The sequence below is a fragment of the Oryx dammah genome, unplaced genomic scaffold, assembly GCF_014754425.2.
Source record: "Oryx dammah isolate SB20612 unplaced genomic scaffold, SCBI_Odam_1.1 HiC_scaffold_21, whole genome shotgun sequence".
NCBI lineage: Eukaryota > Metazoa > Chordata > Mammalia > Artiodactyla > Bovidae > Oryx > Oryx dammah.
This window is the reverse complement of record NW_024070205.1, coordinates 72,293,678-72,312,771: the sequence shown is the minus strand read 5'-3', so window position 1 is coordinate 72,312,771 and position 19,094 is coordinate 72,293,678. Positions and strand designations below refer to the sequence as shown.

Below are 19,094 nucleotides of genomic sequence, written 5' to 3'. Positions count from 1 at the left end.
AAAAGAAAAAGCCTAATTTTACTTAATACATTTAAAAAATGCAAAATGCTAGCCAAAATTATGCTTCACCATTAATTAAAATACACTAATCTAAATAGTTATTGAATAAGAAGAAAATTTAAATGATCATTTTTAAGAACAGAAGTATGTGATATGAGTAGTATAACAGGAAAATATATAAATAAAAAAGAAAATGTGTAAAATTCATATTTGGCTAATGCTAAAACAAGATTTATTCTATGAAAGCCTATTTTATATAAGAAACTCAAGGCAAGGGAAATCCTAAAAGACCAAAAATAATAATTTTAAATAGCATAAAAAAATTTCATATTCAGTAAAACTCAATATTAGTCTTTTGGGAAACAAAAGAAATGCTGGCAAATTTGATCACTTATAAGTACACATACCCTTAGAAATCAAAAACAATAAAGACAGAGAGTAACTAGATAAAATTGTGGGAACATATTATATACGTTTATGTCAATAAATTTAAAAATTTAAATGGCATAAATGCTTTTATAGAGAAAATTCCATACAGCAATTCTTTTTTTAAAATATAAATTTATTTATTTTAATTGCAGGCTAATTACTTTACAATATTGTATTGATTTTGCCATACATCAAGTATTTGATGAAGCAGACAGTTTTTTTTCTTGAATAACATACAGCTCTTTGATAATATTACTGAAAAAGAAATAGAGAATGTTGCAATTCTGTCCATTCTAAGTTATATAGTTAAAAAAACGGTCAACAATTAATACAAAAAGAAAGTTTTGGAGGGTTTTTGTTTTATTTTATCCCTTTCTGAAGGTATCATCAGCTGTCGTTGTTTAGTCGCTGTCATATCTGACTCTTTTGCGACCTCATGAACTGTAGCCTGTCAAGCTTCTCTGTCCATGGAATTTCTTAGGCAAGGATACTGGAGTAGGTAACCATTTCCTTCCCCAGGGCATCTTCCCAACCCGGAGATTGAACCCATGTCTCCTGCTATGGCAGGCAGATTGTTTACCATTGAGCCTCCAAGGAAACCCATCATCCACTGAGTCATCTCAAACAAAACCATCCAGGCTCCAACAGGCAGTGATTCTAAAGTGGTTATGGTCTGGTTCCAGTTGTTTTAGGAGAAGGCATTTTGGGTCTGTGAAAGGGAGTCAGCATCTCTCATTTTTATATACTTCTGAAGTAATTCTGTATGTGTCCATATGGAATTTGTGACTTAATCTGAATATGATGCTAATAAAAGCTGATTGAACTTCCAGTGTCTTGATTGACATCTACACTAGGCAGTCAGGACCCTGAGTTAGGAACATGAATGGTGAGAACCCCAGTCTAATTCCCAATAAGGTTTGGTTTCTACTGTGTTTGGAGTGATTTTTAAAAGTATGGGAATATTTACATTAATATTTTTATTTAACTTTTGAAGTAAACTATCCTTGTAAACACATAAGCTTAATTTAGTAGTAATACTTTGGAAAACTCAGCAGTGGCCACAAGACTGGAAAAGGTCAGTTTTCATTCCAATCCCAAAGAAAGGCAATGCCAAAGAGTGTCAAACTACCACACACTTGCACTCATCTCATACGCTAGTAAGGTAATGCTCAAAATTCTTCAAGCCAGGCTTCAGCAATACGTGAACTGTGAAATTCCAGATGTACAAGCTGGTTTTAGAAAAGGCAGCGGAACCAGAGATCAAATTGCCAACATGGGCTGGATGATGGAAAAAGCAAGAGAGTTCCAGAAAAACATCTATTTCTGCTTTATTGACTATGCCAAAGCCTTTGACTGTGTGGATCCCAATAAACTGTGGAAAATTCTGAAAGAGATGGGAATACCAGACCACCTGATCTGCCTCTTGAGAAACCTATATGGAGATCAGGAAGCAAAAGTTAGAACTGGACATGGAACAACAGACTAGTTGCAAATAGGAAAAGGAGTATGTCAAGGCTGTATATTGTCACCCTGCTTGTTTAACCTATATGCAGAGTACATCATGAGAAACACTAGGCTGGAAGAAGCACAAGCTGGAATCAAGACTGCAGGGAGAAATATCAATAATCTCAGATATGCAGATGACGCCACCATTATGGCAGAAAGTGTAGAGAGGAACGAAAAAGCCTCTTGATGAAAGTGAAAGAGGAGAGTGAAAAAGTTGGCTTAAAGCTCAACATTCAGAAAATGAAGATCATGGTATCTGGTCCCATCACTTCGTGGGAAATAGATGGGGAAACAGTGGAAACAGTGTCAGACTTTATTTTTTTGGGCTCCAAAATCACTGCAGATGGTGATTGCAACCATGAAATTAAAAGACGCTTACTCCTTGGAAGGAAAGTTATGACAAACCTAGATAACATATTCAAAAGCAGAGACATTACTTTGCCAACAAAGTGCCTTCTAGTCAAGGCTATGGTTTTTCCAGTAGTCATGTATGGGTGTGAGAGTTGGACTATGAAGAAAGCTGAGTGCTGGAGAATTGATGCTTTTGACCTGTGGTGTTGGACAAGACTCTTGAGAGTCCCTTGGACTGCAAGGAGATCCAACCAGTCCATTCTGAAGGAGATCAGTCCTGGGTGTTCTTTGGAAGGAATGAGGCTAAAGCTGAACCTCCAGTACTTTGGCCACCTCATGCGAAGAGTTGACTCATTGGAAGACTCTGATGCTGGGAGGGATTGGGGGAAGGGGGAGAAGGAGGTGACACTGAATGAGATGGACATGAATTTGAGTGAACTCCGGGAGTAGGTGATGGACAGGGAGGCCTGGCGTGTTGTGATTCATGGAGTCGCAAAGAGTCGGACATGACTGAACGACTGAACTGAACTGAATAATAAATCTTATCTATCAGACTAGTGGTGCTCCATGAGTGAAGAGTTCTCTTGAGGGCTGTCTGTTTTGAGGGAGAGGAAGAAGCAGAGCAGTTGTTTAGTTGCTCAGTCGTGTCTGACATTTTGGGACTCCTTGGCCTGCAGCATGCCAGGCTTCCCTGTCCTTCAATATCTCCCAGACTTTGCTCAATCTCATGTCCACTGAGTCAGTAATGCCATCCAATCTTCTCATCCTCTGTCACTTCCTTCTCCTGCCCCCAGTCTTTCCTACCATCAGGATCTTAAAGCAGGGAGGATATCTGATCCTTTGAGGTCATAAGATCATAAGATCATGGGCTGCACCTCATGTATAAATTGCTAAAATAACAGGAATCCTTTACTGTGAATGCTGAAAACTGCCCCTAGGAACCCTAGAGTGTTTTTTGTATCAGTGCTAGAAGCACCCAGTTATGTACCAGAAACTGCAAAACTGCATAGCCAGAGAAAATCAATTTTGAGGAGGCAGTAACTATAATCCTAGGGTTAGTTTCAGAGATAATGGGTGTGAGTCAGGGTTTCTAAACTAAGAAACACTTTAAAAAATGTTTCTTCTATCTCTCCATGTCAGACCAAAATTGGCCTTCTAAGAAAGCCAGCACACAATGGAAAAAAGCAATCCAGAGATACTTAGATATTTCAAACACATTATGTGGAATAGTTTCTGTTGACATGTTTTAGCAAGATATTTAAAATAGTCTTTATGTTCTGCCAGAGAATTATCCAGTATTTCTATTTAGTAATTTTTACATGATGATTCTTAGTTTCTTGATGCTGCTATGTAATTTTCAGAAGCAAGACTAGGCCTATTTCCCTATGTCTATTGAGTTAGTGTTCATTTTGGCAATCACTATAATTACATTGTGTTGAATTCAGGAACACTGGTCAGAAAAATAAAATGCAAATGGGTGCAGCACTATTACAGTCTGCATACTAGTTTCCCTATAAATGATTTCACAAGTGAAACATTCCTGTCTCTCCAAAGACTTTCAAAATACTACAAAAGGAATATTATCAAAAACATTTTTTTCTAACTCAAGGCAAAACAAGTGGAGGAAAACAAAAACATAAAAGGAGCAAAGCACTCTCTGTAATTATACTTGCAAAAATGTTTCATTTTCCCTAAATATCACATGTATTTTTAGCAGTACTTATTTTACCTGTCTAATATTATACAGTTACTGGAAAAAAACTGTTCTTGAGAATCAAGTCCATTACATAAAAAATAAATAAATAAACCTCTTCTGATAAACTAGTTTGAATAAAAATCAAACTTCTCTTATATATTCATTATTGTACTTGTATTTTTTAAACAGATAAATCTATTTCAAAAATCAAGTTTTTCTGGGATAGAAAAGCTTCATCTCAAAAGTGATGAGAGAGATTTATAAAATCAAAAATGCAAACAGTTGATCCAGACAACAAAAAGAAAAGAACATTCTCAAATAATGATAAAGCTTCCAGTAAGATTTTAATAGTAGCTGGGACCATTTGAGTATTCTTATTAAAGGAATGGGATTCCCTAGTGGCTCAGATGTAAAGAATCTGCCTGCAGTGGAGGAGACCTGGGTTCAATCCCTGGGTTTAAAAGATCCCCTGAAGGAGGAAATGCCAACCCACTCGAGTATCCTTGTCTGGAGAATCCCATGGACAGAGGAGCTTGGTGGGCTACAGTCACTGGGTCACAAAATAATAAAAAGACATAGTTATAAAATATTTATTATGTTCGTGCTTTGCATTAAGCTAATATGAAAAATTTAAGCATAAAAATGCAATGAAATTTATAATAAGGCTATACCCTATGAGTGAGCAGTCTGATCTTCACAGTCCAGGTGTCCATGTGGCCTTTGTGATAACTACTTATAGAGAAAATTTAGGACTACTCTTTCCAGTCCCCCATTTTGCTAATTTCCCTGCTATAGTTTCTTTATATACCTATTTCATCACTCCAAAAGCAGTCCAGGTAATGGTTATCAAATAAACTCTAAGCACTTGATAAGCTTTCAATTAATGTTCATTAAAGAAAGACTCATGGGGTGTCTCGTGAACCGTGAACTCCGTGATGTTCAAGCTGGTTTTAGAAAAGGCAGAGGAACCTGAGATCAAATTTCCAACATCCGCTGGATCATGGAAAAAGCAAGAGAGTTCCAGAAGAACATATATTTCTGCTTTATTGACTATGCCAAAGCCTTTGACTGTGTGGGTCACAATAGACTGAGGAAAATTCTGAAAGAGATGGGAATACCAGACCACCTAACCTGCTTGTTGAGAAATCTGTATGCAGGTCAGGAAGCAACAGTTAGAACTGGACATGGAACAACAGACTGGTTCCAAATCGGAAAAGGAGTACGTCAAGGCTGTATATTGTCACCCTGCTTATTTAACTTACATGCAGAGTACATCATGAGAAACGCTGGACTGGAAGAAACAAGCTGGAATCAAGATTGCTGGGAGAAATATCAATAACCTCAGATATGCAGATGACACCACCCTATGGCAGAAAGTGAAGGGGAACTAAAAAGCCTCTTGATGAAAGTCAAAGAGGAGAGTGAAAAAGTTGGCTTAAAGCTCAACATTCAGAAAACAAAGATCATGGCATCTGGTCCCATCACTTCGTGGGAACTAGATGGGGAAACAGTGGAAACAGTGTCAGACTTTATTTTTTGGGGCTCCAAAATCACTGCAGATGGTGACTACAGCCACAAAATTAAAAGACACTTACTCCTTGGAAGAAAAGTTATGACCAACCTAGATGGTATATTCAAAAGCAGAGACATTACTTTGCTGACTAAGGTCCATCTAGTCAAGGCTATTGTTTTCCCTGTAGTCATGTATGGATGTGAGAGTTGGACTATGAAGAAGGCTGAGCGCTGAAGAATTGATGCGTTTGAACTGTGGTGTTGGAGAAGACTCTTGAGGGTCCCTTGGACTGCAAGGAGATCCAACCAGTCCATTCTGACTGAGATCGGCCCTGGGATTTCTTTGGAAGGAATGCTGCTAAAGCTGAAACTCCAGTACTTTGGCCACCTCATGTGAAGAGTTGACTCATTGGAAAATACTCTGATGCTGGGAGAGATTGGGGGCAGGAGGAGAAGGGGACAACCCAGGATGAGATGGCTGGATGGCATCACGGACTTGATGGACATGAGTCTGAGTGAGCTCTGGGAGTTGGTGATGAACAGGGAGACCTGGTGTGCTGCGATTCATGGGGTCACAAAAAGTCGGACACGACTGAGCGACTGAACTGAACTGAACTGAACTGAAAGAAAGACTGGATAAATCGTTCTATTTCAGCTTATTCTATTTTAGCTTATGAGTAAATATTTTATTCATCAATGGACAAAAGAATACTTAGGAAATTTTACAATATATAACTAATTTTTGTGTAGTACTTGGCATATATAATCATCTAAGCTAATATATTTGTTACATTTCAGATTACATCATTTTAGCTGGCTTATGTACTGTGTAAAAGGGCAGCCCCAGAAAAAGAAATATTATTTTACATTTGATAAATTCTTAAAAATTTATTTTGGAATAATTATGAAATCATTGAAATTTCCAGAAATAGTACATCGATTACTCTGTAACATTTACCAAACTTCTGCTAGTGATAACCACTTATATAATTATAGTACAGCTAAGAAATTTTACATTAGCCCTGTTAAAGAGGAAAGTTTTTCCTCTTCTCATGAAGGTTAATTTGACTGGTCTAATAATTAAGTTGACATAAGAAAAAGAAATGTGATTTTGTGTATATGGAACCTCACAGAAACTTTAGAGGACTCAAGACAGGTGACTGAGGCTTATGTGCCATCCTGAGCTAAGGAGAAGGTGTAGGGGTCTGGGACTATAAAGGGGAGGAATACAGTTTACAGGGAGATAGGAAAAAACAGTGTCTGGAAAACAAATGTTTGTCATGCCATGTAGAGATAATGGGACAAGAGGAAGTTCTTACGAAGCAAGAGCAATGGTAGCATTTTTCTTATAATATTTAGTCTTTTGTCCTCAATTCCTACAAAACTCCAGAGCCATAAAGGTGAAATGGGTGTCTTATTATTTATAGCAAGCCCTTTTGTACCACAACTGGGTTTAACTGAATGAGGTGACTTTTGAAAGCATCGAAAGGTGGAGGCTGGTGGTCTGGAGAACCAATATTGTGGTTAGAGTTGGAACATTTAGTCCCACTTGAGAATATCTGGAGGAGGGAGAGGGGCTAGAAATTGAAGTAGTCCCTGAAGGCCAGTGATTTACTCAACCATGGTTAGTTGGGAAGCCTCCATGAACATCCAGAATGACTGTGTAAGAGCTTCTGGGCTGGTGAACACATGGGGAGAGTGATGCTCTCAGAGGTTGTGGAAGTTCCTGTCCTTCCTCATACCTTGCCCTACATGTCTGGCACATCCCAAGTTATATCCTTTTATTAGAAAACTGGTAGCCAAGTGAGTAAATGGGTTTCCCGAGTTCTGTCAGCTACTCTAGCAAGTAATAGAACTCAAAGAGGGATTTATGGGAACCTGTGATGTACAGTCAGTCAGGTAGAAGTACAGGTGACACCTTGGGCTTGTTACTGGTATCTCAGATATGTGGAGGAGGGCAGTGTCCTAAGGCTGATCCTCTAACTTGTAGAGTATGATGCAGTCCCCATGTAGATCAGGTAAATGGTGTTTGATTATAGGAGACACAGCTGGTGTCTGGAGAATTGTTTGGCGGTATGAGGAGATCAATATTGCTGGGTGAAATATCAATAACCTCAGATATGCAGATGAGACTACTCTTATGGCAGAAAGAGAAGAGGAATTAAAGAGCCTCTTGATGAAACTGAAAGAAGAGTGAAAAAACTTAAATAACTAAACATTCAGAAAATGGAGATCATGGCATTATCCAGCCCGCTCACTTACTGGCAAGTAGATGGGGAAACAGTGGAAACAGTGACAAACTATTTTCTTGGGCTCCAAAATCACTGCAGATGGTGACTGCAGCCATGAAATTAAAAGATGTTTGCTCCTTGGAAGAAAAACATGGCAAGCCTAGACCACATATTAAAAAGCTGAGACATTACTTTGCCAATAAAGGTCCATATAGTCAAAGCTATGGTTTTTCTAGTAGTCATGTATGGATGTGAAAGTTGGACTATAAAGAAAGCTAAGTGCTGAAGAATTGATGCTTTTGAACTGTGGTGTTGGAGAAGGCTGTGAGAGTCACTTGGACTACAAGAAGATCAAACCAGTCAATCCTAAAGGGAATCAATAGTGAATACTCATTGGAAGGACTGATGCTGAAGCTCCAATACTTTGGCCACCTGATGTGAAGAGCTGACTCATTAGAAAAGACCATGATGCTGGGAAATATTGAAGGTAGAAGGAGAAGGGGATAACAAAGGACAAGATGATTGAATGGCATCATTGAGTCAATGGACATGAGTTTGAGCATGTTCTGGAAGATAGTAAAGGACAGGGAAACCTGGCATGCTGCATTCCATGGGGTCACAAAGAGTTGACGTGACTGAACAACAATGAAGTGAATTCCTTTCTCTATGGTAAAACTGGGCAAAACGCAAGAGTAGAGTTAAAATATTATAGGTACCTGAAAAATAAATTACCTCCTAATTTTTTTCAAATCAGAATGTAAACAAATAGAAGTTGTAATTTGTATAATCACAGTGAAATTATTGGTAACACTCAGGCTGACTTCTGAATGCTGCAAGAATCATGGTGACCAAACATTGCAAGAGAACATGCTACTGGAATGAAGAAAATGAATAAAAGGCACCAAGCAATAATAGCAACAAAATCTCGGCTTCACTCATAATTTGAATTGTTGTTGTTGTTTAGTTTCTCAGTTATATCTGACTCTTTTATGACCCTGTGGACTGTAGCCTGCCAGGCTCATCTTCCATGGATTTTCCCAGGCAAGAGTACTGGAGTGGGTTGCCATTTCTTTCTCCAGGGGATCTTCCCAACCCAGGAATCAAACCCACGTCGCCTGCATTTGGGGGTGATTCTTTACTGCTGAGCCACTAAGGAAGCCCCCATAATCTGACTACATAACATTCAAAACTGCAGTGGTATTTGTTTAGATGTTCATATTCTGAGTGGTTGAAATTTTCCCTGCATATATTAAAGACTCTGGATCCAAATTCAGGAGACCTGGCATCAAATCCAGACTCTAATAATTATTGGCTACATGATTTCAGATGATTTGCTCAATATTTCTCCCCTATTTTCCATCAGTGAAAGAGAATGAGATCTGTGACCATCAGACAGAGTCATTTTGAATGTCAAATAAGACCATCTAATAAGATCTCTTAACTCTAAAATCATATGCTAAATTTAGTAATCATTATTTTTGCTCTTCAATCCTATGTATCTCATAATTGAATCTGTAAACATAATCCATCTGTCAGTGTCAGACTTTATTTTTTGGGGGCTCCAAAATCACTGCAGATGGTGACTGCAGCCATGAAATTAAAAGACGCTTACTCCTTGGAAGAAAAGTTATGACCAATCTAGATAGCATATTCAAAAGCAGAGACATTACTTTGCAGACTAAGGCCCATCTAGTCAAGGCTATGGTTTTTCCAGTAGTCATGTATGGATGTGAGAGTTGGACTGTGAAGAAAGCTGAGCATCATAGAATTGATGCTTTTGAACTGTGGTGTTGGAGAAGACTCTTGAGAGACCCTTGGACTGCATGGAGATCCAACCAGTCCATTCTGAAGGAGATCAGCCCTGGGATTTCTTTGGAAGGAATGATGCTAAAGCTGAAACTCCAGTACTTTGGCCACCTCATGCGAAGAGTTGACTCATTGGAAAAGAGTCTGATGCTGGGAGGGATTGGGGGCAGGAGGAGAAGGGGATGACAGAGGATGAGATGGCTGGATGGCATCACTGACTCAATAGATGTGAGTCTGAATGAACTCCCGGAGTTGGTGATGGACAGGGAGGCCTGGCGTGCTGTGATTCATGGGGTCGCAAAGAGTCAGACACAACGACTGAACTGAACTGAACTGAACTGAACTTTATATTCTTCTAATGATCTATCTATTTTCAGTGGAAAACTACAATCAGTTTTAGTTCAGTCGCTCAGTCGTGTCCAACTCTTTGTGACACCATGAACGGCAGCACACCAGGCCTCCCTGTTCACCACCAACTCCCAGAGTCCACCCAAATCCATGCCCATTGAGTCGGTGATGCCATCCAACCATCTCATCCTCTGTCATCCCCTTCTCTTCCTGCCCTCAATCTTCCCAACATCAGGGTCTTTTCAAATGAGTCAGCTCTTCCCATCAGGTGGAAAACTTCAATAAAAATATCAAAATAGAAAACAGGTTTTTTGAATGAGTTCTAAATATATGAAACACTAGTGTAACTTTTTAGTTCTTTTAAACAATTATTTTTCTTTCTTTCTTATGATGACCTCATAGCATTTCTTTTCTGTCAGATTAGTAATTCTTTTTTAACACAGTATCTAAGGTAGAATATAGCCTGCCCTGTGACATCCTATGTTTGCTTGTCTGATTTTTTTGATAATAACAGAAAGTTTTGAAGCAAAGCAAATACTTAAAATTGCCCATCAAAATGATTTTTGTTGTTTTACTTTAAATACTATTTTGTACAACTGGGAAATAAAACTTCCAATAGCATTGGCCCTGTATCATAGAAATTATTCAAATACACTAAATCACATGTAAAGTATTCTTATTAGTGGAAAAAAAATCACAATTCACCTGTTTTGACCTCATTTACCTGAATCTAAAGAAATTTACTTCTTTTACACTTAATAAACAGCAATCAACAACATGTAGTTTCACATTAAAACCCTCATTATATTAAAGGACTACTTTAATGTGTTTTCCTGAGTTATACTGCCATGGAAGAAAAAATGAATTTTTGGCTCATTTTAGAGTTAAGTTCAACAGGTAACAATATTAGATCTATTCTCTAAATTGACTTGTTTAAATTAAGCATTACCAATCATGATTGGTAATTTACAAATTAAAAGAATAGGAAGACAGGCATTTTATTGAAAACTGAGTTGATAAAATATTTGGTTTATTGATGGCAGTGGCTTATTTTTGTAATCAAGTTTTTTTCAGACTAAAAAAATTATTTCATAACTTGTCAGCAATTCTTTGATAAAGAAAAATTAAAGGAGTGTCAGCAGAAGTTCAAAATAATGCTAAACTGGAGAGGAAAGCTTGCCTGGAATTAGAATTTTGCCAAAATCATCCTTGAATGATTTGCAACTATTAGATCATTATATTTTCAATCCAGTGGAGGCCTCTAAATACAGGTATTGTTGCCCTTGTAACAGAAAGGAAAATTACAAAGAAGGGAAAAAAGAAAAAAAATCCCTCAATGCTTGTAATTTAAGGATCAATGTTAAACCTGATGTCTGATGATGGAATTTATTATATTGTTTGAATAATTTCTGTAACTCACAGATTAGTATTTTTCTTTGAATTTGTACTTAGATGATAATAGATATACAACTAGGGTGAAAGACAAGCAGAAACAAGTCAAGCACAGAGACTGGGGAATAACATTCCAGGTTCAAAAGCCCTAAGGTGAGAACTGTGTTATTATGTTAGCATTCATTCAGTAGTGTAACATTTACAGAATAAGATAAATATTCCCCCTTTGTCTACATACTGTACAGTGTTGCTAATTATGTACAAAAGTTAACACATGTATTTCTCTTCATGCATCTTGGGTTAGTTACTGGTGAAAATACATAGTCATTTAGAAAATATTACTAGATAGGAATACTCGATCTTTACCTTTATCAATAAAATTGTCAACTTGGATTCAGTTCAGTTCAGTCACTCAGTCGTGTCCAACTCTTTGTGACCCCATGAATTGCAGCACTCCAGGCCTACCTGTCCATCACCAACTCCCGGAGTTTACTCAAACTCACGTCCATAGAGTCGGTGATGCCATCCAGCCATCTCATCCTCTGTCGTCGTCCCCTTCACCTCCTGCCCCCAATCCCTCCCAGCACCACAGTCTTTTCCAATGAGTCAACTCTAGTGGGATTAAAATGTGATGTCTTCTCTTGTTCTTTATTTATTATCTTTACAGCACAGCAGTGAACCAGAAACCAGTTATTTTGAGCATAGTAGTATATATTATTTCTTCTGGCTAACTACACTTTGGTTGATACAGATGTTAAGTCTAATTTAATATAAATTCTCTGTGGATATTAGAAATTTAACACACTAACTGTTACCTGAAGTTACGTTAACTTTTTATGTTAGAAAATGTTTTTCATAAGTATAGGATTAAAATTTTGTTTTCCTCAAAATAATAAAAGACATAATCTGTGAGTAAATTTCAGGTATTTAGTTTCTAAGGGAATACAATTTAAAGCCAAGGAACTCAACTAGACTCTTCAACTATCTTAATATACAAGACTTTCTATAAAAAAATGCACTAAAAATTTCAGTGATTCCACAGTACCTGCTGCACCTACCTGCTTATATTCTTGTGACATTTCTGTGCACCTCACTGATTTTAAATTCCTGGTGTCTGTATCTCGGTGCTTTGCTCCCCAGTGGTGCTTCTGGAACCTCCTTATTCTAGTCTTCCTTAAAGCATTCAGGTTTGTATTTTCCGTCATTAGTGTAAACCACCCTGTATCTCTTCATATTGAAAGCATTTTTCAAATACCTAAGTTGGCTTCTCACTCTATGATTGTAATTCTTGGTTAGATATCTAATCTTCATAATTTTTGCTTTGATAACTCAGTGGTTTCAGTATCCATGAAGAGAAAAATTCCCAAACTCATAGCTTCTTGGTTATCTCATCAACATTCAGTATATCAAATGCCAGTTATATGGGGGATAACCACCAAATTTGTCTAAATTCTTCCTTTTTACATCTGTGAAAGTACTGGCACAATCAAGATTCTGAGCCTTGCACCTCCAAGAGTTTCCTTATTCCCTTTGAAATTTATTTCTCCCCATCCTATGCTCCTTCTCTCCCTGGACAAGGATCTATTTGCTTCCAAGTGCTATCACCTAATTAAATCTGTTCTCTGCTCATATTGGCTGCAAGTGAAAGCTAATTTATGTGGTTTTAAAATTTAGAATAGCCGGGCCAGCAACTGCGGGAGCGCGGAGAAGGCCTAGAACTCGGAGCGGGTGGGGCCCCTGGAGACGCAGACAACGCCTCCGCTCGGCTCGGCGGCTGGAGCCCAGGAGAGAGGCCGCGCCCGGGCGCCCTCGGCCGCGTGGTGCCCACCGCGCGCTGCGCCCACACCACGCCCGTGTCCGACCAGGCGTTCGTCACACTGGCCACCAACGACGTCTACTGCCAGGGGGCCCTGGTGCTGGGCCAGTCTCTCCGGGAGCACAGGGCCACCAGGAGGCTGGCGGTGCTGGTCACGCCTCAGGTGTCCACCCGGCTCAGGGTTATCCTCTCAAGGGTGTTCGATGAGGTCGTCGAGGTGAACCTCATAGACAGCGCGGACTACGCCCACCTGGCCTTTCTGAAGAGACCTGACCTCGGAATCACCCTCACCAAGCTTCACTGCTGGACGCTCACCCATTACAGCAAATGTGTCTTCCTGGATGCAGACACACTGGTGCTGTCCAACATCGATGAGCTGTTCGACAGGAGGGAGTTTTCTGCAGCCCCAGATCCCGGGTGGCCGGATTGCTTCAATAGCGGGGTGTTTGTCTTCCAACCCTCCCTGGAGATGCACAGCCTCTTGCTACAGCATGCCACTGACCACGGCAGCTTTGACGGGGCAGACCAAGGCTTGCTGAACAGTTTCTTCAGTAACTGGTCTACTGCCGACATCCAGAAGCACTTGCCTTTCATCTATAACTTGAGCAGCAACACCACGTACACCTACAGCCCTGCTTTCAAACAATTTGGCTCCAGTGCAAAGGTGGTCCACTTTCTGGGGTCCTCAAAGCCTTGGAACTACAAGTACAATCCCCAGACAGGCTCTGTTTTGGAGGACGGCTCCGGGCGGGCCGACCAGCATCAGACGTCCTTCCTTAACCAGTGGTGGGGAATTTACCACCGTAGCATCTTGCCCCTTTGTGAAAATATCCGGAACAAGGACCACCAGGCGCCCCCAGGTCACACGGCTCGCCTCGGAGGCACTGGGGTGCCGCGTTCCACTGCAGCGGCCGCGGCGGAGGGGTCGGGTGCGAATCCAGCAGAGAGGCCCAGGCAGGCTAGCTCTGCTGACAGCTCAGAGAGGACTGTGGGGGTTGAGGGAGACATCCCTACTCTGGCAGCGTGCCCTTCCGAAGAGACGGTAGGTTGGCGGGAAATAGAGACTCGAGCTGAAGTGCGATGTGACCTGTTCTCAACACCCTCCCCCCAGTTTGCAGACCTCACAGAGATCCAAAGCTATTCGCGGCGGGTGGATAACGAAGGAGGTGCCCCAGCCAAGGACGCCTTGGAACCGAGCAGGGAGCCCCCTGTGGATGTCAGCAGGGACCCCAGTCCCCAGGACGCTCTGGAGGTGGACCTGACCATTTCCGTCTCCCAGATCTCCATCGAAGAGAAGCTCAAGGTCCTGAGTCCCGAGGAGGAGCGGAGGAAGTGGGAGGAGGGACGGATGGATTACCTGGGGAAGGACGCCTTCGCCCGCATTCAGGAAAAGCTGGACCGCTTCCTGCAGTGACTGCGCTGTTCTGATGGGCAGTCCTGTTCCATCAACGTCCCGAAGCCCTTTCCAAGGACCTCTTCACCCACGTGCCTCTGTTTACGGTCGACCCACCTGAGTGCCTTCTGCCCACCCCATGCTCCATCCAAAACTCAGCTCGAAGCCCTGTGTGACCCCAGCTCCCCATGCCTCTCAGGCTTCCCCGGGGATGTCCTGTCTCCTTTATGTCTTGTTAGCAAATCACTGAGGATGGTGACTGCAGCCATGAAATTAAAAAACACTTGCTCCTTGGAAGAACAGCTATGACCAACCTAGACAGTGTATTAAAAAGCAGAGACATCACTTTGCCCACAAAGGTCTGTCTAAGTCAGAGCTATGGTTTTTCCAGTGGTCATGTATGGATGTGAGAGTTAGACCATAAAGAAAGCTGGGCGCCAAGTTGATGCTTCTGAACTGTGGTGTTGGAGAAGACTCTTGAGAGTCCCTTGGACTGCAGGGAGATCCAGGCAGTCCATCCTGGAGGAGGTCAGTCCTGAATATTCATTGGAAGGACTATGTTGGGGCTGAAACTCCAGTGCTTTGGCCACCTCATGCAAAGAACTGACTCATTTGAAGGGACTCTGATGCTGGGAAAGATTGGGGGCGAGAGGAGAGGGGGACGACAGAGGATGGGATGGTTGGATGGCATCACCGACTCAATGGATATGGGTTTGGGTAAACTCTGGGAGTTGGTGACGGACAGGGAGGCCTGGTGTGTTGCAATCCACGGGGTAGCAAAGAGTCGGACATGACTCAGCAGCTGAACAACAGCAAAAGAGAACATGAGTATAGCCTTCTGGTCAACCCTGGGTCTCTGGACTTGCTTGAAGGAGCTCAGGATTTTCTCCTAGACTGATGAAACCACATCCGTCCTATGTAGGGTTAGCTTGAAGCACTGCAGAGCTTTAAACACATAGCACTCAGAAAGGTATTGAGCTCCCTGAGAATCTTCCAGAATGATTAAGTCCTTTTCTTGAAAACGGGGTCAACGTTCAGATGTCTTGAGTGTGACTGTGGTGTGAATTTTGCCAAGACTGGCTGACCGACACCACGGCTGTGCTTTCTCTTCTGCAGAAATACAGGGGGACTTCAAAGTCTCTTGACATAGTCCCCATGGGGACACATCAGAAATATTTGGAAGGAGATTCTAGCTGGCTTGGGAGAGAGGACCTCTTCCAAACTGGTTTAACTCCTGGTGTAGAAGACATCCCAGGTGGCGTTAGTGGTAAAGAACCCGCCTGCTAACGCAGGAGATATGGGTTCGGTCCCTGGGTCGGGAAGATCCCCTGGAGAAGGAAATGACAACCCACTCCAGTTTTATTTTGTTTTGTTTTGATTTTTTCATTTTGACCCTTTTATTTTGTATTGGGATGTAGCCAGGCAACAATGTTATGATGGTTTCAGGTGGACGGCGAAGGGACTCAGCCAGACATATACGTGTATCCATTCTCCCCCAGACTCCCCTCCCATCCAGGCTGCCACGTGACAGAGTACGAAGGAATAAGCACCCAGGGTTTACGCCCAAGGGTCACGTGCTCATGGTGACTGGATCTGGGGAGGCTGTTTCTCTGGAGGTGAATCTGTGCGGGGTCGAGGACACGGGACTGCCCTTGGCTGGGTCTCACTACCTCACCTCACAGCTGCACTCGTGGTCCTCAGTGAGCCAATGCAACTCAGCTATGTGGGGACAATCCTCCGTTTTGTGACATTGGACGCTGTAATTCCACGGGAAAGCCTTACTTCCGAAGCATCCTAGTTTGGAATGAATGCAGTGTGTCAGACCCTCCCATGGGGTCAGCGTTTGCGGCCACCGCAAGGACAATTAAAGCCAGGTGTCAGCTGCTGTCGTAAGGAGGAGGAGATGCCGGCCACCACGAAGATAATTAAAGCCGGACATGGGTCGTTGTACTAAAGACAAGATGTGGGTTTTAAATGTTTGAGTGGTTTATTTATCGCTTCTCCAGGTTGCTGAATGGTAAAGAGTCTGCAGGAGGTCTCAGGTTTGATCCCTGGCTCGGGAAGATCCGTGGGAGGAGGAAATGGCCACCCACTCCAGTGTACTTGCCTGGAGAATCCCGTGGACGGAGGAGCCTGGGGGGCTACGGTCCATGAGGTCGCAGAGAGTCAGACACGACTGAGCACGTACTATTGAAAATCATGACGTGGGTTTGGAAGAAGGTTGAGGTGGATTTGTTCAAATCCACGTGGGATCCGAGTGGACTTCTGGGGTTTGTAGTAGCATTTGCTGTGAGAGGTGCCCGCTCTGGAGGGACTTTTATTTCTTATCTGTGGGTGAATGATCCGGCTTCTTGGTTGGTTTCCTACATATGATGCTTCAGAGGCTACTAGGAAAGAGCCGTGGGGACGAACTCCTTGGGTGGGTTGGGTGGGGGGTGGTGGTGGTTGCCAACCATCAGAGTAACCCCTTAGGCTTGTTTTGGGGAAACATGATGTCGGACTGTAAGATACAAAAGGCGGATTCTGTGTCCAGGAGAGGAGAACTCCGGCTGGTGAGAGGACCCTCCGTAGGAATGGTCCGACGGCTCACTGGCTTCAAGTCTAGATTCAACTCGGATCTCTCTCCCGCGTTACGCAGTCTGTCCGTCTGGATGAAGGCTAGCGCATTGCAATTAAAATCTTAGGACGGCAATGCGGTCTCCTTGGGTTTTTGGATGTGTTCTGAGTCTTCAGAACACCATTTATAGGCATGTGACTGGCTTCGTCTGTCTTACCATCAATTAAAATAACCAAATGGATTTTTCAGAATTGATAGTAACCGAAATCCAAAAAAACAGGGGATACATGTATTTGATGCTCAGTCCCGAAGTCGTGTCTGAGTCTCTGTGAGCCCATGGACTGCAGCACGCCAGGCTTCCCTGTCCTTCACCATCTCCCAGGGTTTGCTTCAACTCATGTCCATTGAGTTGGTGATGCCACTCAACCATCTCGTCCTCTGTCGTCCCCTTCTCCTCCTGCCCTCAATCTTTCCCAGCATCAGGGTCTTTTCCAAGGAGTCATCTCTTCCCATCGGGTGGCCAGGGTGTTGGAGCTTCAGCTTCAGCATCAGTCCTTCCAATGAATGTTCAGGGTTGATTTCCTTTGGGATGGACTGGCTGGATCTCCCTGCAACCCAAGGGGACTTGTATAGCTGATTCACTTTGCTGTACCGTAGAAACTAACAGAACGTTGTAGAGCAACTAAACACCAAAAATAAAAAATTTTTTAACTTAAAAAAAAAATATAAAATTTAGAATAACCCTTACTTATTCCTGGCATCTTCCACATTTTTTTTTTTTTTTTTGCCAAATTGGTTTTGGAAAGAGTATAAACCATAAAAGAGAAATAAAGTATAAGACAGTAAATGTAATGTCAAGATTAAAATAAGACAATGACTTGATTTGCTGATCCATTTTTAAACTCTGATTGGATCTCCATTCTACACTCCCAGACTTTTGTCCTACTATTAAAAAGAGTCTCTAGAGACTTCCCTGACAGTCCAGTGGTTAAGACTGTACTTCCAATGCAGGGGCAGGGGTGGGTGGGGGGGAATTGGTTCAATTCCAGGTCAGGGAACTAAGACCCCACATGCTGTGTTGCATAACCAAAAATAAAAAGCTTAAAAAAGTATCTCTAGCTTATTAAAATCTGCTCCATACTTTAAATTTGATTTTTATTTTTTTGAGATGAACAAGTGTATCTACTTTTTAGTATTTATGAACATGACCTTTAGAATTTTAATTCTGGTTGAGGTATTAGGCAAGGTATTTAATCTTCCCATGCTCTTTTCCCTTCACAGTAATACAGTGATATATATTATGCTTATTTTCTAGGGTTGTGTGAAGTTCAGGTTAGTAAATCACAATAAAGAAAACAGAAAAAAAAAAATCAGCCTTACTCATAAAACCATTTCAAAATAGTTTCAGTAACATTTAGAGACAAATGTATTCATTTTTACAATGTTTCAAATGTTTGTTTTCTAAAACTGTAAGAGTAGGTACACTAAACATATTATTTGGTTGGTCTAAAGTTCCATCTATCCTAGTGGCGTCAGGGCTTATTTTTGCAAGAGTCATCATAATTACCTGTATGAGGCAATGTTCTTCATGATGACCAGCCTCATTTCATCACCTTCAAAAGAGCATTTTTGGCCAATTTTCCTCAGTTCCTGTGACTTCAGGGAGCTGATCACAGCAAGCTTGCAAATCAGAAACAAGATTTATCCCTCTTGGTCCATTACATATAAAATTGTGATGTTAAAATGCTTTATGAAATCACTTGGATTAACCCAAATGATGATGGCTTGATGTTTTCCTGGAATTTCTTCATACATCGTCTGCTCCAAAATGAAATAATGATTCATAATGTAGTCCTCACTCAAGGCACAAACACGTTACTAATGAATATTTGCCTTAATAGAGTGGGTTCTATTACAGTGAAAGAAGACTTACTATTCCTTGGCAAATCTATCTTAGTACTTCTGTGGATTTATGAATAATAATAATGATTTAAGCAATGCAGAAACATATACAGTTAGATTTCTCTACAGAGAGAGCAATGCAACAAAAACTCAGC

The 19,094-nt window shown here is 41.4% G+C and overlaps 2 protein-coding genes across 2 annotated transcripts in view; both read left to right on the top strand.

Annotated features, from left to right (window-relative positions):
• KCNT2 (potassium sodium-activated channel subfamily T member 2) overlaps positions 1-19,094 on the top strand; it is a 1,342,824-nt gene that overhangs the window by 776,554 nt on the left and 547,176 nt on the right. The gene's annotated exons all lie outside the window — the stretch shown is intronic.
• LOC120879913 (glycogenin-2-like) lies at positions 13,017-14,799 on the top strand. The gene has a single exon (XM_040262902.1). The coding sequence runs from the start codon at positions 13,557-13,559 to the stop codon at positions 14,499-14,501; it is 945 nt and encodes a 314-aa protein (XP_040118836.1). The 5' UTR covers positions 13,017-13,556; the 3' UTR covers positions 14,502-14,799.